Source organism: Cervus elaphus, chromosome 15 (genome assembly GCF_910594005.1).
Source record: "Cervus elaphus chromosome 15, mCerEla1.1, whole genome shotgun sequence".
NCBI lineage: Eukaryota > Metazoa > Chordata > Mammalia > Artiodactyla > Cervidae > Cervus > Cervus elaphus.
In genome coordinates this window covers 85,994,866-86,018,103 of record NC_057829.1, presented here as the reverse complement: position 1 = coordinate 86,018,103, position 23,238 = coordinate 85,994,866, and the positions used below count along the sequence as shown (strand labels likewise).

Here is a 23,238-nt window from a genome sequence, read left to right as displayed (position 1 = left end):
GCAGGCTCTGCTGTTTATAGCTTGGCCTGTGTGCGCACACGTTTTGCAGCCCTTACCAGATAGCTTTGACTTTTCTTTCTGCTTGGCTAAGGTTTAATCTTAGCTGGCTGTCTGTGTTGAATGAGCTCCAATTGTCCTCTTGCCCATGTAATCTCCACCCTTCCCCACCCAGCCTGTCTGCCAGGACTGCTCTCACTCGGCTCCCTAGGTCTCTGGCTTCCTAATGTGCTCAGTCCATGGAAAGCCCTGGCAGGAGATGGGAGGACAGGATCCTGCTTACCCCAGCTTCTTTCCTAGGAGGTCACTGAAGATCTCTGCCCAGGCAGGTGGCCTTCCCATTCTTTTTGTCTTTGGATGCTGGAAACAGCCCCTTTAGGCCTAGGGTTGACCATGACCCTCCCTGGTGCAGCAGCCCCAGGTTACTCCTCTGCCCCTTGTGGTTTATGTGTTCACACTTAAATGATTCCTTTAACAAATACACCTCAATTTTCCATTTTGGAGTGTGCCACCTGTTTCCAGATAGGACCCTGCCTCATTAGGGCAGTCTAAGGGAACCCAGGGTGAGGTGCCGTCTGATTTCTGGGGGCTCTCTGCAACCGCCATTGGAGAGGGGCGACCAGCACGCAGGAGTGGTCTGTCCAAGTGTGGGATAACCCTGGGTAAGCTGCTTTTTCACTCCCAGCTCTGTTTCCCAATATGTAACAAAAATGGTGTAGACTAGACGATGGCATGTTCTCTTCTGGTTCTAACATGAGGTGGCCTGCGTGCTCCTGTCCGACTCTTTGGGACCCTATGTACTGCAGCCCACCAGGCTCCTCTGTCCATGGGGTTTCCCAGGGGAGAGTATTGGAGTGGGTTGCTATTTTCTTCTCTGAGGATCTTCCCCATCTGGGGATGGAACTTGCGTCTCCTGCATCTCTCGCATTGGCAGGCATATTCTTTTACCCCCGAGCCTATTACCCTGTGAAGAAAGCAATGGCAACCCACTCCAGTACTCTTGCCTGGAAAATTCCATGGACGGAGGAGCCTGGTAGGCTGCAGTCCATGGGGTCGCGAAGAGTCGGACACGACTGAGTGACTTCACTTTCAGTTTTCACTTTCATGCATTGTAGAAGGAAATGGCAACCCACTCCAGTGTTCTTGCCTGGAGAATCCCAGGGACGGGGGAGCCTGGTGGGCTGCCGTCCCTGGGGTCGCAGAGTCGGACACGACTGAAGCGACTTAGCAGCAGCAGCAGCAGCTATTACTCTGGCCTGGGCACTCCCACTTCTCGGTTTTCTAACGGACTGTGCAGGGCGCCGCAGACAAATTTACATATCATTTTGCCCTCATTTCAGTATCTACCAGCAGCCACGAGGAGGTGGCCGTGGGCTTTCCGCTGCAGTGGAGACTTAAGCGCTGCAGCACACCAGAGTTCAAGGGCACGGCGGCCGCATCTTCTGTCCCGGGCCAGTACAGGCGGGCGGCCTGCACACACGGGAAGGCTCCCCGAGGCAAAGGCCTGGAAGCGCAACCCCGGGAAGAACGCAGGTCTGGAGGTCCAGTCCCGCGTTTTAACCCTTCGGACCTTGTTTTCTCGCCAGCAATGGGAGGAGGGTGAGGGGAATCGATGAAAAGGCAAGGTTCCAGGCAGGCGCCCGAACTCAGGTACCGACCCCGACCGCTGCCCGGAATTGCCGGGCGCGGAAGGCGCGGGAGAGCGGCTCGAACCGCGCCGCGTCCGAGTCCGGGATGCGCGGCGCCGGGGCGGGGGGCGGGCCCACGGCGATTGGTGGCCAGTCCTCCGCCGCGGGCCAATGGGCGGCAAGGGCGTCCGCGGGGGGCGGGGCAGCAGGCGCATCTTAAGGTCTGTGACGCGTCGCCGTCGTCGCAGCTGCTTCGTGGACGCCGCGTGTCCCCGGTCTGGCCTTGGAGGTGCCGCCAGGTATCCGTGCGGGGAGCCGCGGGGTCGGGGCCGGAGCTCGGGCAGGGGCCGGGCGCCCTGGGCCGCGGCGGGGCGGGGCGGGGCGAGGTGGGCGTGAGCGGCTCGGGTCCCGGGTTGCGGGGAGCGTGTGGAGGGGGTGCTTTGGGCCTCCACCGGGAGGGCAGGCTCCGCCTGCGCAGCGGCTTTGCGCAGCGGGCCCCGGACTCCCGGGGCATCTGGGGCGCGGGGAGGGGGTTGGCCCGGAGAGCCGCAGGCCCGCGCGCAATCCGGGCGGGCAGGACGCGGCGCATCCCGGCCCGGAGGCAGGAGGACAGAGACGGAGGCTGTGGATGTGGCACCTCCGCCTGCCAGAGCGGGCGGAGCCGGGCGGGCCGGCGCTCCGCCCCCGCCCTCCCCGGCCTGCAGTCCCCCCATCCCGCGCCGGGGCCCCAGGCGCTGCAGGGTCCCTGCGCCTCGGCCTGGAGCCTCTCGGGCGCCTTGGGGGTTTCCGGGAGGAGGCCTTTTGGGGCGCCGGCGCACTGGGCGGGACGCATTCTGGATACGCGGGACTGCTCGGTAAACCCATGTATTTTTGCCTATGAGAGTGGGGCGCGCCGACTCTTACTGAGAAGGGGTCCGAGCCCACCCGGGCAGGTCTGCCCGTCTCCTCTCCTCCCGTAACCTTTTCTCCTCCAGCCTTTGTTCAAATAAGCCATCAGGCAGGTAGAGCCTTACCGTGACGTTCAGGTTAAATGTGTGATGTCAAGGGGTTGGGGTCCACAGGACTTTTAAGCACGAAGACGTCATCGTTCGCGTTTCTTCGCCAACGGTGCTGAGCATTTAATACGTTCTGGTTGAATTGAGTGGGATACCTGTACTCAGTGACCTACCGTCTCCTCCCTTTGTTACCGTATCTTTTACCTTCTTGAGGTTCAGTTTTCACCTCTGATAAGGTGATAAATTAAGGGGGAGGGGAAGGGGAAGTGACTTTGGAATGAAGTGGCTTTAAGAAATTACTTCCTTCTCAATTCTCAGTCTCTCCTTCAGAGTTCTAAGAGTTTCTATAGGGAAACTGGTTCTCTCCATTGGAACCTGGAACTGTTCTTTAGGTATGTAATCTGTGCTCTTCATCTTAATCCACTGGAAACAATAGGCTTCTTTCATTAGAATATCCTGGTTCTGTTTTCAGAAAATCTAGTTCCTGACTGTAGCAGCCTGGTGGGAAAGTAAAATCTTTTAGTGAGGTTTAAATAGTAAAGCTTACTGTTTTGGGATTGCAGTTTTTCATGGTGCTCAAGATGAGTTTTCTGCTTCCCAAAAGACCCAGTATAACTTGGAAAGGTAAAAATTCTGAAAAAGACTTTTTTTTTTCCCTCAAAGAGGCTGTATTTGTATTTCCACCCATACCCTGCCTTTATTACAGTAACTTGTGGGCATATTTTACGCCCTTTACTGAGTTCCCAGGGATGGGTGAAATCCACATTTAAAGATAGTGGTGAGTGGATTTTGGAGGGATGGGTGAAATCCACATTTAAAGATAGTGGTGAGTGGATTTTGGAGGTGTGTGGAGGGTTTGACCTAACTGAGCCAGTACTTTTTCAGTAGTAATGCTTAAGGTGTTTGCCAGTGACGCACTTGAGTTGACTCTGAGCCCGATTATGTAAAAAAAAAAAACCAAAAAAAAAAACCCAACAAACCCCTAAACTTTTGTTGGCAGAACTTTCCAAAAAGGACTGTATTTGTGAATGGTTGCCTCAAGAAAAGTAAATATTTGACAAAGGTAGTAAAACCAAACTCTGTTCCTCCAGTGGAATATTTTAAGTGGCTTTCTGATGAATTCATGCTGGTTTTTCCTGTAGAATGATCTTAAAAAATAGTACTTCATAGTGTATGCTAAATTAACTCTTCAGAATGCAGCCTTTTATGGAATTCTATTTTAGGTATGTTCTAGTGTAGATAGGATGGATTGGACTGGTCTAATAATAGCTTGAAGAAGGACCTTGTTAATTATGTGTTTTACTGAAAATATTCAGTATTAAAATTTTTGCTGTCAATAACTCTTTGTCCTCTTCTCCAGGAGCCTAGGTTAAATGCACAGCCTGGAGTGAACTGATCTAATGAAGGGAACTCTTGATGAAAAAATTTTTCTTGGTGATGTCATACTAGCCTCCTCTTAGACTCTACTCCATCCTTTAGGAGTGATTTAACCATCTCCTGGAGGTCCTTGCTATTTATCTGTCTTGATTCCCTCTTAAGTCTTAAGTGTTTAGGAGTGACCTCATTCACTTGACAGATAAGGAATGCCCAAACCTGGGCTAGGTTCTTGGGATGCAGGGTGAATTTTAAGACATAGTTACTGTCTTTTTAAGGAGTACAGGCATGAAAGGAGTACTGTCTTTTTAGGTGGACAGGCATGAAGACGAGTGTCTTGAGGTGTTAGAACCTGTGACAAAAATCTGTGCAGAGGTCCTGGGAGTCATAGAAGGTCTGATGTGGTAAATTCAGTAGGGAAGTGTGAAAGGGAGCTAAGATGTATAGTATTTATTCATAGAAACAAGATAAAAACGTTAGTGATTATCACGGAAGTATGGATTTTCAGGTAATTTTCTTGTGTTCCTTATTATTTATCAATAGAAACAAATTTTTAGAAGAAAAAAGCTCTAGTTTAAAAAAAGAAACCCTGGCACTGTTGACTTTTTTTTTTTTTTTAATATATTGCAGAGATAACTAATTTCCTTGTGAGTTAAGGCAAGAAGGAACTATTAATAATTGGTCATTTTCGTGCTAAGTTTGGTGCTTTAACATTATCTCATGTAATCCTTAGTAATGGCCTTGAGTGGCTTCAACTTCATTTTGCAAGTGGGGACATTGAAGCTAAAAAAAAACGGACAAAATCATCCAAATAAAGTTACTCTTAATAGCCCCAGCTAGAATTTAAGTCCTGATTTTCAAACTCTGAGGACCTTATGGTCCACTCTTCTGGTTTTCCAAGCCTTTTTGGAAGAGGAAATTGTTGATGCTGGCTATTTTTAAGCCCATCTTAATTCTCCTCTAATATTTCTTACGTTGTGCCAACCACAGTAACTTGAACACCAAAGGCTTTTTAATAGAAATGTGCTTACAGGATCCTAGTACATTTAATGCATTGAACAGCGGACTTTTACCAGGTGAATTAAATATTCAGAGTTCATCTTTAAAAACCTTAAGCATGAGTATTAGTAATGTTTTGGATGTTACTGTTAGTAAGTTGTAGTTATGAACTCGGCATATTTTGTCCCATTTCTTTTGCAAATGAGCTGAACAAATGACTTGTATAAAAGGAAAATGTTCAATTCAAATAATTTCAAGGATTCCTTTCGCTCACAATATTCTTGTTTAGAGAGGTTTTAGTATTTTTTTTTTAATTACCTCCCCACCCCATACACAGACACACACACCTGGCTTCTCATGTGGCTCTAGTGGTGAAGAACCCTCCTGATGATGCAGGAGATGTGAGTTCAATCCCTGGGTCGGGAAGATCCCCTGGAGGAGGGTGCAGCAACCCACTCCAGTATTCTTGCCTGGAGAACCCCATGGACAGAGGAGCCTGGTGGGGCTTCAGTCCATGGGATGGCAAAGAGCTGGACACTGAAGTGACTTAGCAAGCACCTTTTTTTTTGAGGGGGGGGAGTGTCTTCTGCCTTCTTTTTTGGGGCCCTACCTGTTCCGCATGCAGTAATCCTTGTTCCTTGACCAGGGGTCAAACCCATGCCCCCTGCATTGGGAGGGCAGAGTCTTAGCCACTGGACCACCAGGGAAGTCCTTATAAATGTAATTCTTGATCATTAGGAAACATGGAAAATATAGAGCAGTGGAAAGGTAACCATAGTGAACTTCCTTGGGTATATTTTTTGGTAGAGTTGAACACTGTATATGTGATTGTATTTTTTTTCACTTAAACATATCATAAAAATCTCCATGTCATCAAAAACTAATTATTTTAAATAGCAATGTTATTATGTGATTATGTTGAACTATTCTCATATTGTTGAACATCTTTATTAATGAATGTTTCAGTACATTCCTGAGTGTTGCTTTAGGATCTAATCTTGAGAGTGAAATTAGTGGTCTAAGAGCACAAACACTTCTAAGGCTTTTATTTTAGTTACAGTTCTTTTCAGAAAGTGTTCCGGTTAAAAGTATATCTAAGTAGCACTGTGTTTTTTGGTTAGTTTGATCAAGGTAAAAGTTAACGTGTTGCTCTTTAAAAAAAAAAAATTATTTATCTGGCTGCATTGGCTCTTAGTTTCGGCGTGGGAGTGCTTTAGTCTTGGCCTGCAAACTCTGGGCTGTAGCCTGCGGCTCCATGACTAGGGATCAAGCCCAGGCCTCCTGCTTTGGGAGCACAGAGTCTTAGCACTGGACCACTAGGAAAGTACCTCGTTTTGACTTTTTAGTTGGTCAAACAGCACTAATTCTGAGTCTCTACCCAAGCAATAGAGTTAAAATCAACGCTTTATAATTAGCATTTTGGGGAATTTCTGTCTAGTATAACTAGAATTTTTGCTATTTTTGGCTAATGGCTATCTCCCATGAGTGATTCTTTTTTTTTTTTTTCATGAGTGATTCTTATATAATTGTTTTATTGTTGTTAACACGTATTTCTTTGAAATAAGATCTGGTAGAAATTAGGGGTCTTTTCCTTAAAAAAAAAATGCACTTATGCTGACAACTCTGTATTTTATTTCAGGAGTCACTGGACCTTCTGAAGACGTCCCTGGATCTCGGGTTAAAAATTCTTGCTGTAATTTCAACTGTGGGAAGAAGGGCTAGTTGGTGAGTCTCGGCACATAAAGTGCTGGATTTTCTTTTCGTACATTCCTGAACATACTGGGTTTAGCGGCTAGTGCCAAGTGGAAAGCAAAGCAAGCCAAGTTCCAAGTATTAGCTTTTGCTAATCGGGCAGCTCCAACTGAATGCTGGAGATGTGCATGGCCTGACTTGTCATTAATAGCTTCTCTTGAAATGTGAGTTAATTGGTCATTTTAAAAAAGCATAGGCGTATTAAGTATGCCTAGTGTTGGCAACTTTCCATTAATCTTGAAATGTATCTTTAAAAAGCATGGCCCCCTCCCCTGACATGATTGCTCTGGATTGTCCCCAATTTCCTTGTTGTCATTCTTAGTTACTTCTATGACTCAGTCTGTACGTTGTGGCTTGTCATGACTTAATGATACAGTTGGCTACAAAGCTGTGGTGGGGGCTGGTTTTAGGGCTGGTGCTGGTGGGGTGAGAGCAGCGATGACATTGGAATATATAAATAGATGGTCAGTAAATGTCAGTTTGCTCGTGATATTTAGGATTTATTGCTAAACTTCTCAGCTTGTACTTTGAGGTGCTCTAGCTCCTAGTTGCCTTTTTCTCCTTCCAACAGTTGCTTCTGTGGTGAAGCTTTTTTTGAGGGGGGTTAATTTCACAGAAGCAATCATCCTAGCAGAGAAGACGGTTTCTTTGGGAGCTGTAACTTTTCCTCTCATACTTGGTTTTGCTGTGCTTTTGGTCTGTTCCTCTTAATGTAAAAGCTCTTCAAAGGCTATTTGTTAGAAATTGCAAAACTTTTCCCCCCATCTTTGTTTATGATTATTTTAACCCAGATACGTTTTAGATAATTGTGGCTAAATAATAGATTTTACCTTTTTTTTTGGTCATGCCACGAAGTATATGGGATCTTAGTTCCCTGAGCAGGGATCAGACCCTCGCCCCCTGAATCCCTGTATTGGGAGTGTGGGGTTTTAACCACCGGAGTGTTTTTAGCCACTGTACCACCTGTGAAGTCCCACAGATTTTACCTTTTGTAGTTTCTGTCTTTCCTGCAGTAAACTTAGAAGGCTCTTCCCTTCCCTTCCCTTCCCGTAAGGAATCACTTTTCCACCCCGCTGCTTTTACTTTTACTTTAGGGTGTGTCTGGTCCCTTTGTGGAAACCAAGTTCTTCCCTAATTTCCTCGCTCCTTACGGGAGGACCAAGTTGATAGGCAAAGTAGTTCTCAGTGCCTCTGCCCCTGCCCCCATGATCTCTAGCCTCCCCCACCCCCCGCCCCAGGGCAGCCAGCATCTCTGATTTGGTTTGTGCCTTTGGGCTCTAATCTGAGATCCATCTGAGTCTCACACCCCCGCATAAATACCTTTCAAATGGCTGTTCAGCTCTTTGCATGCCTGTGCTGTTTGGCCCTGCCTGACCGCCTGACCGCCCCGAGCTTGTCAGGTGGTGCAGACGGCTGTTTGGGAAAGGTAAAAGCAGGTCTGCTTTGCATGGCTCTTCCCTGTTCTCTTGGCCTTCTAGCCTCCTGGGGCTTATTTACAAGTTTATCTGCGTGTTTACCCTGTTGCCCTTCAGGTTCCCCAAAGGCAGGAGTCAGGTGTGTGTTCTCTTTTTTTTGGTGGTTTTTGTTTTTTTCATTTTATTTTTTCAATTAAAAAATTTTATACACTTTTTAAATGTTGCTTTTCATTTGCAGTTAAGACCTCCGTTGTTCTCTCTTATTTTCCTGATTCTTTGGTGAGTGCTCCAAGTATAGTTCATGAGTAGACATTCACCCACCCTGTGAAGTTTCTTACCCTTTATGCCTTCTCTTTTCTTTGGACAGGTCGGTGATATTCCCACTTGAAGGACATCATGCTTTCCAAACTAGCACGTTTGCAGACTGTTGCTGGCCTTGGTCGTGGAGTTCATTCTTCAGTGGCTTCTGCTACATCTGTTGCAACTAAAAAAACGGTTCAAGGCCCTCCGTCCTCTGATTACATTTTTGAACGGGAATCTAAATATGGTGCCCACAACTACCATCCTTTACCTGTAGCCTTGGAGAGAGGGAAGGGTATGTTTTCACCCTTTCCACCACCCCTGATTATTTGCTTTACCTTTTTGTGAAGTTTGCTATTATATTTTCTCACTGTACATTTTTCCAGAGGCATTTAATTTCTGTACTGCAGGCACGATTAATTCAACATCTATTGAGTGTCTGCTGCTTGCTGTGTGAGGTGCTGTGGGGAATGCGTGGTCATGACGGACTTGCCATGAGGGAATGTATAATACATGAGTGAAGTACTGTAATATTGTCACTTTTTTTCCCTTTAACTTTTATTTTGGTGTAAAAAGCTGCCACAGTAGCACTAGAATTTCTCTTTTGTTGCTCTTCACCCAGATTTCCCAAGTCCTTTTTTTCTTTTAATTGCACTTGCATAATCATCTTTGTCCAGAAACACACATACATTGTTTTTCCTTGAACTGTTTGAGAGGAAGTTGCAGACATGCCTCTTTACCCCCAAATATTTGTGCCTTTCCTGAAACACAAAGACTGTCTTACATAACAGAGTGTAATTATCAAAATCAGGAAATTCGCACTGGCACAGCACTGCTCTCTAATCTACAGGCCTGATTCAGATCTTGCTTGTTGCCCTGTGTAGCAAAAGAAAACCTCAGGCTATGGGTTGCATTCGGTTTTCGGGCTGTTTAGTCTAATCCAGAATAATTCCTTTGGCTTCTTGACCTTGATATTTTTGAAGAGTACAGGCCAATAATTTTTTAGCATGAATCTCCATTTGGGGATGACTGGTAAGGTTTAAAAAGCTTTTACTCCCACTTTTAGCATCCGTTAATGATTCTTGTCTGAATAAATGATTACTGATTGTTGCCAAATGATGATTTAATCCATAATTTGAAATAATAGCCATCATCAAATCAAGCTGAAGTTTATCACTTATCTCTGGGCCAGAAGATAATACAGTCATTTGCCTATATATTTTTTGATTTGGGACCAGTACTGTAATAAATAAAGCTCCTTCTGAACAGATGAAAATCTAGGTTTATATTTTACTGATTTGTAAAAATGTTCTTTACTTACAGTAGCAGAGCATGCACGCTGGAATCTGACTGGGTTCAAGTCCTGGTTGCATGCATACCAGCTTGGGCTAGTTATAATCTAAGCATCTACTTCTTACCTCTGTAGTGTAGGGACGTACTTATAGAGGGTTTTGATGAGATAAAGGACATAGTACCTTTAAGTATGTTAAGTACGTGGCAGAAATTACTGAGCCCCTAATACATTTAAATATCTATGGTTAGCTTAAAAAAATTGTTGTAAAATGTAGCATAAAATTTACTGTTTTAACCAGTGTTTAATTCAGTGGCATTGAGTACATTTATAATGTTGTCCAACTGTCACTGCTACCTCGTTCTAGAACATTTTTCATTATCCCCAAAGGCAGCCCCATACTCATTAAACAGTCACTCCCCACTCTTTCCTCCCCTAGAACCTGGCAGCTACTCATCTGCTTTTTGTTGCTACAGACTTGCCTATTCTAGATGTTTCATGTAAATGGGGACAGACAGTATGTGACCGATTTCACTTAGCTCCATGTTTTCAAGATTTCTTCCATGCTGTAGCATGAGTTAGTATGCATCCCTACTTATGGTTGAATTAAGTTCTCCATTTTATGGAGATACCACGTGTGTGTCCATTTATCAGTTGATGGACATTTGGGTTGTTTCCGCCTTTTGGCTATTTAAAATAACACATTTCTGTTTGAACACCTGTCTTCCACTTCTAGGCGTTTGGTTGCTGGGTCATACAGTATTTTATGTTTCACCTTAACTTATGAGGAACCCCGAAACTGTTTTCAACAGCTCTTGCACCACTTTACATTCCAACTAGTTACATAAGAGTTTCAGTTTCTCCAATCCTTGCCAGTTTTTGCTTTCCTTTTTAAGAAAGTGATAGCCATCCCGGTGAAAGTAAATGCTACCATTGTGGTTTTGGTTTGCATTTTTCTCTGACGACTAATGATAGCATCTTTTCATGCGCTTGTTGGTCATTTGTATATCTTGTTTGGAGAAATGGCCATTCAAGTTCTTTGCCTTTTCTTTTTTTTGGCTGTGCTATGCAGTTTGTGGGATCTTAGTTCCTCCACCAGGGATTGAACCTGGGGCTCTTGGCAGTGAAAGTGTGGAGTCCTTACCATGGGACTGCCAGGCAGTTCCATTTGCTATTTTTTAATTGGCTTGTATACCTTGTTGAGTTGTAGGAGTTCTGGATAGTAGAGCCTTACTAAATAGATGTGTGATTTGGAAGTATTTGTTTTCATTTTGTTGGTTTTTACAGTCAATTAATCGCGATATTTATGTTTTATGTAACTTTTTCCTTTAAATTACAACTTTAGGAGTTCTCTGGTGGCCTAGTGGTTAGGATTTTGGGCTTCAGTGATGTGACCTGGGTTTAATCCCTGCTCAGGGAACTGAGAATGCCACAAGCCTCATGCATGGCAAAGAAAAAAAAGGAAGAAAAATAAAACTCCAGCCTTAAATGATAAACAGGTTTCTAGGAATAAAGGTTTTACTCTAGAATTTATAAAATCTCTTCATGTTACTGCTGTTTTTATTAAATGTGTAATTTGATGCTGGACAGATAAAATATAATTCCATATAAATCAAAGTTTATTATGCTTGAGTAAAACTATGCCTTAACCACAATTCTCTGTTAACTAGAGGTCCATACATAGGTATTCAGAGGGCTGGCTAGCAGTCTTAATCTTTGAAGGTTATGTAATTTAGTGATTTTTCTAAAATTATTTTCCTTATGTTTTAGGTATTTACGTGTGGGATGTTGAAGGCAGAAAATATTTTGACTTTCTGAGTGCTTACAGTGCTGTCAACCAGGGGCATTGTCATCCAAAGATTGTGGATGCTTTGAAAAGTCAGGTGGACAAGTTGACCTTAACATCTAGGGCTTTCTACAATAATGTGCTTGGTGAATACGAAGAGTATGTTACTAAACTTTTCAACTACCACAAAGTTCTTCCAATGAATACAGGTAAAACATTTCTTTTTTTTTTTTTGGTTAAATAGCCAAGAAAATCTTATTATTTTCTAGTAACTTGAAACATTTTTTAAAACTGATATTTTAAAATGTTCCCTTGGGTAGGAGTGGAGGCTGGAGAGACTGCTTGCAAGCTTGCTCGTAAATGGGGGTATACCGTCAAGGGGATCCCGAAATACAAGGCAAAGATTGTTTTTGCAGGTATGTGAAATTCAGTGTTAGCTGCTATGATTGAAACATACAATTATTTGTTTCCATTTTAACTTATGATGAGATATTGCAAATATATTTGTCTCATATATGTTATATCGAGGCTTCCCAGGTGGTGCTAGTGGTAAAGAACCCGCCTGTTGCACGAGACCTAAGAGATGTGGTTTCCCTTCTTGGGTTGGGAGGATCCCCTGGAGAAGGAAATGGCATGGACACGGAGCCTGGGGGCTATAGTCCAGAGTCTCGAAGAGTCAGACATGACAAGTGACTGAGCCACGCGTGATACATTGAATGTTGCATAAAAATCGAGAGATTTCCTTTTCTTGGGTTCATTTCCAAGTATTTCTTGGATGCTCCTAAAAACTCCCTACCTCTCCCTCCCTAGAGGGAGTGACTGTGTGATTTATTTCCCATCTGCTTATCTGATTTTTTTCATAGCAGTTTTCTGGTTAACGAGACAGTTTTGCTGATGCAAGCATCATACAAAAATGTTGCAGCAGTTTTGTGAGGTTATTGAGGTTGGGTTATGTTCATGTAGGGTCACGTCCTAGGTATGATACGAAGCTTGAACCTTAGTGTATCTCAAACACTATGAGATATTATTGTGCCAAGTTGTTAAAAGCTGTTGGACGAGGAGGGCTGGCATTGCCCCCGGTATATTTCTGCGAATGGTTGAGAGGAATGACTCGTATACTGAGTAGGGAGACCAACAGTTAATTTAGGTTATTGATTTAGTCTGACTTTGGGATAGGTTCTGACTTTTTCTTTTCTAAAACTTTGACTTTAATTTTTAAAAACATATATGGAGAAATTTGTCACTGCACACAGTCGAGATTCTTTCTTGTGATGGTTGAAATTGTGAAATACTTTGCCTTGTGAGCACACGTAGCTAAATTATACGCCCCATAATACAGTGGAATCTAGAGTTCATCTGATGGCCAGCTGAAGTTGGTGTCTTGGGAGGGGGCAGCGACCGATTCCTGTTTCCAAAGAAGAAATAGTCTCTGCCCAGCTCTCTGATCTGCCATTTTGGAATCTCGTGCCTTTAGTTGTAAGGCAACATAACTGTCTCTTGCAAACAAAAATGGCCTTTCTGGTGACTTTCCTCCTCACAGACCATGTCCAGTCTCTCTCATATTAGCACAGGGCACAAAGATGTTTCTCCCAGGCATTGAGAGAAGTCAGTAGGAAGAGACAGAGGACTGTCCCCAGGTGTAATCCCTTATTCAGCAGGGTCAGCTGCGGGGCATGAGCCTGCTGAGGCCGATGGCGGATGGCAAGTAGGCTGTTGGCATACTTTGTCTTAAACAAGCCTGGGCAGAATCAATAATGCTGTTGCTTGTGGACAAGTCAAGTAGGGATTACTCATAGCTGAGAGAGGCTATGCAGGGGTTGGACTGAAGGATGCTATGGGGCCAACTTGGAATAATTCAGTTCAGTTCAGTCACTCAGGCGTGTCCGACTCTTTGCGACCCCATGGACCGCAGCATGCCAGGCCTCTCTGTCCATCATCAACTCCCAGAGTTTATTCAAACTCGTGTCCATTGACTCGGTGATGCCATCCAACCATCTCATCCTCTGTTTCCCCCTTCTCCTCCTGCCCTCAATCTTTCCTAGCATCAGGGTTTTTTCAAATGAGTCAGTTCTTCACATCAGGTGGCCAAATTATTCGAGTTTCAGCTTCAGCATCAATCTTTCCAATGAATATTCAGGACTGATCTCCTTTAGGAAGAACTGGTTGGATCTCCTTGCAGTCCAAGGGACTCTCAAGAGTCTTCTCCAGTGCCGCAGTTCAAAGCATAATTCAGCACTGGGTTAGTTGAGTTGCTGCTGGCAGAGGGGGTGAGAAGATATCTTTTTAAAAAGTGGGAGACCCTCCAAGCCTCTCTTACTCTAGTTTGTTTCTTTTCTTCCTTGAATTTAACCACGTTGAAGTTACCTTGTATGTTTGCTTTACCGGTTTGTCGTGGTGTGTCTTCCCTAATAGCATAGAAGCTCCTTGGGGTCAGGGACCTTGCCAGTCATCATTCTGTTCCCAACACCTAGAGCAGTGCCTGACATTATTAATCAGTCCTCAGATTACTAATGAAACAAATTAATGGGTAAAAATTGTTCCTGAATAAAGGTCAGTGTCTGTCTTCTAGCGCATAATAGCTTATAACACCACGGAAGGCAAATTGAAAGTGTTCAGACTGCCTGAGGATATTTTATCCAAATGAAATGTAAAACTCATTCTGTAGAATAGTTAGCCTATAGTGTTGGATTTTTAAAAGGAAAACTGCCAATTCTCTATGAAGGATAGTCGTTTTCTCATGTCATTATCATAAATGTGTCTAGAAAAACTGTCTCTAGAAAAACATGTATTGAATGCTTCAGTTTTTAGGGTTTGGGATTATTGAAAGAAAAGACAAATATCTCTCCTCAGGGGCTATGCTATGTATTATAGTTGGGAGACTCAGTAGAGAAGCCGTAAAAGAGTAATTACAAGGCCAGACCTCAGTGGGCATATGAACCAGGGGTGTTTAATATCAAATACTGTTTAAACAAATCAGCTCACTGGAGGCTCTCTAAAGCAAACCCTTGCTTTTTAAAAAAAAAAAAATCAAGCTTCTGGGAATCCCGTGGTGATCTAGAGGTTAGGACTTCGAGGTTAGGACTTCTGTGCTTCTCTTGCAGTGGGTAGGAGTTTGAGCCCTCGTCCAGGAACTAAGATCCCACAAGTAGTGGATTGTGACCAGGATTAAAGAAAAAAGCTTTCTGGAGTATTTTTGGGGAACTGTGATATTAAATTGGGTGGTTTGTTTGAAAAAAAAAAAAAAAAATGACTGTTTATTTCTTCTTTCTAGCTGGAAACTTTTGGGGTAGAACATTGTCTGCTATCTCCAGTTCCACTGACCCAACCAGTTATGATGGTTTTGGACCATTTATGCCAGGTTTCGAAATCATTCCGTATAATGATCTGCCTGCCCTTGAGGTACTTCACCTAGTGTCACGGTGCTTTAGCTCATGGTACATAGAACCTGCGTTTGTTGAATGTATGAATTAAAAACAGACATCTGATTGTACTGAGAGTCACATATCTCATAACTTACATTTAAGTTAGGCCAGGATTCACACTTATTCTCTGTAACGGTCAGTTAGTTTATAACATGTGGAAACCAGGTTCCGTGGTCTATTCCTGACCACCAACCAACCACTTTAGATTTGTCTCCTACGTAAGTATTAACTTGAGTATTACCTGTTAATTACTTTAATAGACAAGATTAGTCAGTTTTCAGCCAGGTTTTTAAAAGTATGAAGTGGAAGACTTCCAAAATAAAAAGATACACTTCTAATGTATCTATTTAATGGCCTTTTTAAAGGCCACTTTCACTAGTTTTTATTGACAGTACATTTGAGTATTTTTTTTTTTCTTTCTGTTTAAGACAGATAACATGGAAAAAAACGTTTATATGTTAAGTACAAAAAGGACATAAAATTGTATATACAGTAGAATAACAACTATGTAAACACACCAAAAATCTATATGCACAGAAATGTCTAGAGGAACACTTAACACCAAAAGATTAGCAGTGGTAACATTTGGGTGGTAAACTGATTCTTTTTAAAATCCCCAGATTTTTCTTAATAAGCATTAGTTATGACTGCAAGTTATGTTTTTTCCCTAAAAAAACAAAAAACATCCCACTAGCTGGTGGTTGAGCAGTGCGGTGTCACTGTCACGTATCAATCAGTGGCTTTGGCCCTGACTCTTGAGAGCCTGCTGTGCCCCCCACCCCCGGGAGCACTTAAGCACCTCAGCTCCCACCGAAGGGGTCTTAGCAGCCCTGGTGCTCCTCAGCGTCTCTGACCCACAGACACTCCTCCCTTAATTCTGCCTTATTTCCACCACCGCATCATCTTCAGTCACTTCCAGCTGCATCTTTCCCTTTCCTTCCCAACTCAGGAGCTGGCTCTGCAGCCACAGGTCCCCATAAACAGAAGCAGTGCAGTGCATATTTTCAGAGGACCTGCTGCCTCTGCTTCAGACACAACAGGAACTCAATACAAATCATTTTCCTGCAGATAGACAAGTCATGTGTGGTGGCTTCTCTGGGTACAGATGATGTCACTTACGCAGGCCTTCTTGTTAACCTACAGTTCCAAGTACTCTCTCTGAACAGTTATTCTTACCATGAATCTTCCACCCTGGAAAGCCAGAGGTGGGCGGTTAATAGTTCAGATCACTTGGTTTCTAAAAGTCTCTCCACTCTGAGAATGCAGAGCTTTATAAAGAGTGTGGCACTGCAGAAACTATAGATTCCAGTCTATGTCTGGCAAAGATGTATGCCCCTTGCCCTTAAATTTGAGGAACAAACCAAAAAGTAACTGCTAAAAAAGCAAAAGAAAACAAAACAGTAAATGCTAGCAGTTCGCAGCCTGTTCTTGCTGCTGAGTGGTGAGAGTAACGGCTTGCTTTCCCCACCAGCGGGTCGGTTCTCTTGGGCAAGTCAAACATAACCTTGTTGGGCCTGTTTCTGGGTCTGCAGGGAATGTGTTACTCGCTTGTATGTTTGGGAACTTGGTGAAATAATATGCCACTAGTCCTGCTCTAAGAAGGCCATGCAGGGGAAAAGGTAATGAGCTATCTGCAGCTCGTCTCAACCCCGATCAGGAATCCTCCCCAAGACAAGGCAAGGAAAAGAAGCAAGAAAGCAGACATACCAGGTAAACAGGAGTGACCTGTAATTGGCAAAGAAGCCTCAGACAAGCTGAAAATGCCCTGGTTCCAGCATCCTGTCCCCAAATGCTAGAAGCCAGACACAGAAGGCATGCAAAAGTGACTGTCACACACATATAGGCGCAGACAGAGCATCACTGGGCAAAAGGGCTAATACTGCAGAGAAGGCTCCAAAGTGCAACTTGAGGAACACAAGGCAGTCATTCCAAGACCCTCACTTAGCTGCCATGGGGACAGCAAACACTCAAAACATTTGAGTATTATATTAGAAAATACAGGATGGAGTAGCTTAAAGCTGAGATATTTGGAGCTTTTGGTAATTGATTGTCAGAAAAGTTGTACTTGGAAGTCAGAATATAAGTGTGAAAACTTAATTTGCGCACTTACTCTTATGGGAAAATATGTGCATTGTGTGACTTCAGATTTCCAAATAGATTGGAAAGGAAGTTACTAAGAACATACTCATGCTGTTTCCATAGCGTGCGCTTCAGGACCCAAACGTCGCCGCGTTCATGGTGGAACCAATCCAGGGTGAAGCAGGCGTTGTTGTTCCGGATCCAGGCTACCTCGTGGGAGTCCGCGAGCTCTGCACCCAGCACCAGGTCAAAGCCGCCCACTTGCCTGCCTTGCTTAGGGTTTGGCCGATAGGAAAGCTCCAAGACTGCATCACTTTTCCACTAGAAGGAGGCTTCATTCTAAGAGCCTCCGAACTTTCTAGGGCTGATAGAACTTTCTAGCAGCAGGCTGCAGAGAAGCTGACTTTACTGGCAGGGCCCTGGTGGACCCTCTGCCTGGCTCCTTCCTCTCTGCCCCAGCAGCCTGTGCTTGGATTCTTCTCGAAGCCTTTGTTGTATCCCTTTGCTCCAGAATTTAATCTCTCTCCCCCTCTTCTTCCACCAAACTAGTAAATGTTAATAAGAAGTACATATTAACAAATGGTTGTGAAATAAACATAGAAATCTGTTCCCAGAGAGTAGTTCTATTCAGAAACCCCCCACAAAACCCTCGCTTTGCATACCTGCCCTTCCACTGTGTAGAACGTGCAGAGTGGGCCTCTGGGGACAGGGTGGCCTGACACAGGAAATAATCGTGTGTGCCGCACCATTGGAGTCACGTGGGTAATTAAAATGTTTTCACAAATCTGAGGGGATGTCAGAATGACACATTTGTGCAGGAAAGAGTAAAATAAAGTTAAGTATTTCACTATGAAAATAATTTATTATTTTCATATGCTATTTTCATTTATGCTATTTTGTTGTTTTCCAATAGGTTCTGTTTATTGCTGATGAAATACAGACAGGCTTGGCCAGAACTGGGAGATGGCTGGCTATTGACCACGAAAATGTCCGACCTGATATTGTCCTTCTAGGAAAGGCACTTTCTGGTGGTTTATACCCTGTAAGTTGAATGCTCAACTGCTCTTTGTATTTTCCCTATTCTCATGAATCCCTGAGATATTTTTACATTACCGACTGTGCCTTTCTGAGGGTTTGGTTTTACTTAGTGTGGTTTATATACATAGGTCACCTGGAATACGTGTGATAGAAACATTTCAGAGTTCCATGGTTAACCCCACTTAGTTTAACTGAAGAATTGAGTGTCCCTTGGGTTTGCTCCACTGCATTTATTTTGGATGGGACCATTTCATCTCCAGAGTACTCCTGTAGACGTCTAGGCTTTTTCCCCATAGTTCAGAAACATACTAATTGTTTAAAACCATTGACCGATTAATGCAGAGATTGAAAAAAATTAACGTTCAGTTGTTAATCCTTTCTTCGGGTTTGCTGTTCAGAGCCAACAGTTGGTATGGATTAAAGGGCTCCGAATGTGTAGTGCAGAACATTGTTTTCTAAACAATTAAAGCATTTCACCCTGAGAGTGGAAAGAATTTTAAATTATATCATTGCAGAAATAGCTTTCTATTAGTTCCAAAAGATTACGCGGTACCACTGAAGCGTGCCCAGTGTGCTTGGAGCATGTTAGGGCAGTCCTCATTTTGTCACCGGTAGTCAAGGAGGCTGACGTGTGGCACTTGTTGGTTGAAGCTTCATGTCAAATTTAACATCTGCTTCATAAATACCTGTGTTTCCATAATAAGAATGGTCCATCTGAGAAGAGACTTGGTCTGCGCCTAATTCTCTTTTTTGTCTTTTAGGTGTCCGCGGTGTTGTGTGATGATGAAATAATGCTGACCATTAAGCCAGGGGAGCATGGTTCTACATACGGAGGCAATCCGCTGGGCTGCCGAGTGGCCATCGCAGCCCTGGAGGTAAAACCTGATGGTAGCTCTCAGGAGAGCCAATCAGTCCATCCTAAGGGAAATCAGTCCTGATATTCATTGGAAGGACTGATGCTGAAGCTGAAACTCCAGTACTTTGGCCACCTGATGCAAAGAACTGACTCATTGAAAAGACCCTGATGCTGGGAAAGATGGAGGGCAGGAGGAGAAGGGGACGACAGAGGATGAGAGGGTTGGATGGCATCACCGACACAATGGACATGAGTTTGAGTGAACTCGATGGACAGGGAGGCCTGGCATGCTGTGGTTCATGGGGTCGCAGAGTCAGACACGACTGAGCGATTGAACTGAACTATATGGTAGCCAGTATCCTGGAGGTGGTGCTGAAGTGACTCTTAAGTCTGAGCTCACTGGTGTAATAAGAAATGTTACAAGACTGCAGTGTATTACAGAACATGAAGTATAGAGAAGGATTGCATGGGTTTCCCAAGTTTTCAGTCTCCCGGGGCTTTGGGCCCGCAGGTCCTGGCCTGTCCACCTAGAGCTCTCCCTCTGTGGCCAGGCTGGCCTGTGAAGCCTCTGGCTTAGCCCACGTGGTTTCTTGTTATTGTCGTTAAAGCGGGGATTTGAATGCTTTCAGACTTACTCCTCAAGTGCCTACAAAAGGCATAAAATTATTATGTAATCTCTGAGGATGGACTTTTTAGGAGGAAAAAGAAGCCAAAGGAAGTTCTGTTGCAGTTAAAAAATTAAAATGTGTTCAGCCCATTGATTTATTTGCCTAAGAAGAAAATTTATCAATTGCATTAAACAAATCCTTATTTTGCTACAGAATCAGATTAATGATGGGTTTTTGCATAAAGCAAGGCTTTGTCTAAGTGAGTGTCTGTTACATAATGAGAAATCAAACTGGTATAAGCTTTGAAAAATAGAAGTGAAAGTTAAGTCACTCTGGTCTTTATCTGATCCTCTTCTTCCTTTGCTTGTAGTTCACATTCCCCTCCAAAGAGCAACATTAAAAAAAAAAGGCAGTCTTTAATATATGTATAATTTCTCTTGAAACATAGGTTTTGGAAGAAGAAAACCTTGCTGAAAATGCAGAGAAAATGGGTATCATCTTGAGAAATGAACTCATGAAGCTGCCTTCTGATGTTGTAACGACTGTAAGAGGAAAAGGATTACTAAATGCTATTGTTATCAGAGAAACCAAAGGTATGGAGACACAATATGTTACAAGGTACTGTTCTTATAGGAAAAGCTCAAAATGCAAATGGTATTTTCTCTGGTCGTTGGGTTACTCTGTTTGAAACTGTTGACTGGCCTCCTATCGACCAAGTCGTTGGCTCTGCCTGATAACTCTTCTGGGCTTCCCAAGTAGTGTTAGTGGTAGAGAACCTGCCTGCCAGTGTAGGAGACGCGAGAGACACGGATTCGACCCTTGGGTCGGGAAGATCCCCTGGAGGAGGGCATGGCAAACCACTCCAGTATTCTTGCCTGGAGAATCCCATGGACAGAGGAGCCCGGTGGGTTACAGTCCATGGTGTTGCGAAGAGTCTGGACACGACTGAGGCAACTTAGCACATACACATGCAGTACTCTTATTACCTGATTTATATTAATGGTCTTAAAAAATACAGCTGTTTCCTACAAGAAGGCATATTTAACTAATTTCACCCATTTGTATTCCTTCAAGTCATTTGTTATTCCATCATCGAGTTATTTGTTATGCCAGGTTATTTATACAGTACTTGGAGAGTTCAGTTTGTTTTCCGTTAGGAAGACTGCCCTGAGCACTTTGCAGTTTCCTGTCTGCTCTCCTTTCCTCCCTCACTTTGCAGATCAGCAGAGATAGTAGGAGCATCAGTAATAATAGGAATGATAACGGTGATGTTGGTAATAAAAATAACCCCAGGTGCCACTTAACTGAGCATTTGGTGTTTAACACATCATTTGTAACCCATAAGGGTTCCTGGCTGGATTTTCTTGCCATAACCCTTCCTTTTCAAAGCAATGGTTTTAACCTTGACTGCATTTTAGAATCACCTAGGGAGCTTTTTAACAAATTAATCCAAGCCTAGCCTCATCGCAAAGACTCTGATTTGATGGGTCTAGAGCGGGGCTCAGGCACTGGCCGCGGCCCCTTCGGTGTTTCTGTTGCAGTCAGGGTTTTGAGGATCCCGAGAGTCTAATTCTACCAGCTAAGGAAGCAAATCCAGGTTAGAAACCTGTAATGGTCACTGGGTTTGAATGTTGCTTATTCTGTGCCTGTTAGTTATCTGTATCACACCCTAGTTCTTGTATGCATTGGTTCCTCATATAATTAATTACATCAGCCTTAGCATGTAATTTTTATGCTAGGTCGAAAACCAGACAAAAACCATATCTACTCATACCATTCAAACCATTGCTGAAAAGTAAGTTCATTTTTAAGAGTAAGAGCCAGAAGCAAGCTTGCAGCTCAGAGCTGCCTTTCTTGAGTGACAGTGACGGCGCTCAGTCGTGTCCGACTCTGTGCGACCCCGTGGACTGCAGCCCGCCAGGCTCCTCCATCCATGGGATTTTCCAGGCAGGAGTACTGGAGTGGGTTGCCGTTTCCTTCTCCAGGGGATCTTCCCGACCCAGAGATGGAACCTGGGTCTCCCGCATTTCAGGCAGACACTTTACTTACTGGGAATTCTGTTCTTGCCAGGCCGCCCCCACCCCTGCAGGCTCCTTATCATTGATGAGCATACACTTGACGGTTTTTTTTTAGATTGTGATGCTTGGAAGGTGTGTCTGCGACTTCGAGATAATGGACTTCTGGCCAAGCCAACCCACGGCGATATCATCAGGTTTGCGCCCCCGCTTGTGATCAAGGAGGATGAGATTCTAGAGGCGGTGGAGATCATTAACAAGACCATCCTGTCTTTCTGAGGGTGGTGACAGTTTTCAGTGGCGCCTGGGAGCCAGCTGGAGACATGTGGTTCATAAAGCTCTGAGTTTCTGTGCTTAATGCAGGCATATTCCACTCCTCCATGTCAAGGGCTTTTTAAAATATATATATATATATGTTTTTCAGTTCATGTATAACAGAATGACTTTTATAGACATGCAGTTTGCTATGTAACATAACTAAGAGAATGTCCTGGCATCTTATATTTGATTAAGTGTTTTTGTGCTTGTATTCTTTATAAGATTGAGGTGCCTTTCTATATAGACAGCCTTTTAATCAAGCCCCTCAGCATAATTTATATGCGTTTTAATAATTTCCTTGCTGGTACAAATGTTTGTATTTGAGAAAGTTATACTAGTATTGCCTGGAAGACTTGCTTAACCTTATAAAGTTGAATCATAATCATTGAATTTTAGCAAGGATGAATGGTTAAGCTGACACAAGTCAACTCCATATTGGCTGGCACCAAGACGTATTCTGTGAATGTCATTACTTTGAATTAAAAATTAATGTTCAACATTCCTAGATTATGTTTTAAGTGTTCCATATAATTTGTAAAAAGTGTTTGTTTTCAGTGTATCTTTAAAATAAATCTCATGTCTGAAATGTCTATGTTAGGGACCAGTGTGTGGTTACTGCAGTGTTATTGGTTACCTCACATTTTAAGCTCTCTGAGAATCTTTTTATTTGCTTTGTTTCTTGTGTTCTCTAAGAACATTTCAGTTTGTTTGGTAATCTCTAGAAAAAGAGAAATTATAAAAAGAAAGTTTCTTTTAGTACTCCTTCTCTGCTTTCAAAATAACCGCTCTTTTCCCATGTGTATGCTAGTACTTGCCATTTTTATTAAAGTATCCTTGTTATGCCTGGAATTGTGCAACTTCTTATTTGTTTATTTTTTACCTGTGCAGGGTATTTTGGATGTTTTTCTATGTCGGTAGTTTTATCTCGTTCTCTTTGAGTTGGTCTAAGAAAGAAATGGAAAAATTTATTCGAGCCAAACTGAGGATTATAACCTGGAAACAGCCTCTCAGAAAACCCTGAGAACTGTTCCTCCCATTAGAAGTCAAAACACAGTTTTGCATAAGTTTTTTGAGACTTGATGACGCATTATTGACAGCTTATACAATCGGCGAGTTATGGGTCATGGGTCATCTTGGCCCTTACAAGATTAAGAAGGAATGTGGGACTTCCTGGCCGTCCAGTGATTTAAGACTCTGCCCTTCCACTGCAGGGGGCATGGGTTCCAGTAAGCTGAGTGGCATGACAAAAAAAAAGGGAAGGAATGTTGTCTTAAAGGAGTTGTCTTTTTGGTGCTAGAAAGTGTTGCTCTTTATGGTTGAGCAGGTATTTCTGCCAATGGGCAGGTTTGGTTGCTGCTTAACTGA

At 43.4% G+C, this 23,238-nt stretch overlaps 1 protein-coding gene across 2 annotated transcripts; it reads left to right on the top strand.

The window, feature by feature from the left end:
• Window positions 1–1,798: 1,798 nt before the first annotated feature.
• On the top strand, window positions 1,799–22,722 carry OAT (ornithine aminotransferase). Of its 2 annotated transcripts, XM_043925753.1 has the most exons (12): window positions 1,799–1,924; window positions 6,633–6,718; window positions 8,399–8,439; window positions 8,528–8,755; window positions 11,522–11,746; window positions 11,858–11,953; window positions 14,809–14,936; window positions 17,162–17,284; window positions 17,952–18,080; window positions 18,838–18,951; window positions 19,989–20,133; window positions 21,674–22,722. In XM_043925753.1, exons 4-12 carry the CDS (start codon window positions 8,557–8,559, stop codon window positions 21,832–21,834), a joined length of 1,320 nt encoding a protein of 439 aa, XP_043781688.1. In that variant the 5' UTR covers window positions 1,799–1,924; window positions 6,633–6,718; window positions 8,399–8,439; window positions 8,528–8,556; the 3' UTR covers window positions 21,835–22,722. The 2 variants fall into 2 exon arrangements, with proteins under 2 accessions (XP_043781688.1, XP_043781687.1); XM_043925752.1 differs by lacking the exon at window positions 8,399–8,439.
• Window positions 22,723–23,238: the final 516 nt, after the last annotated feature.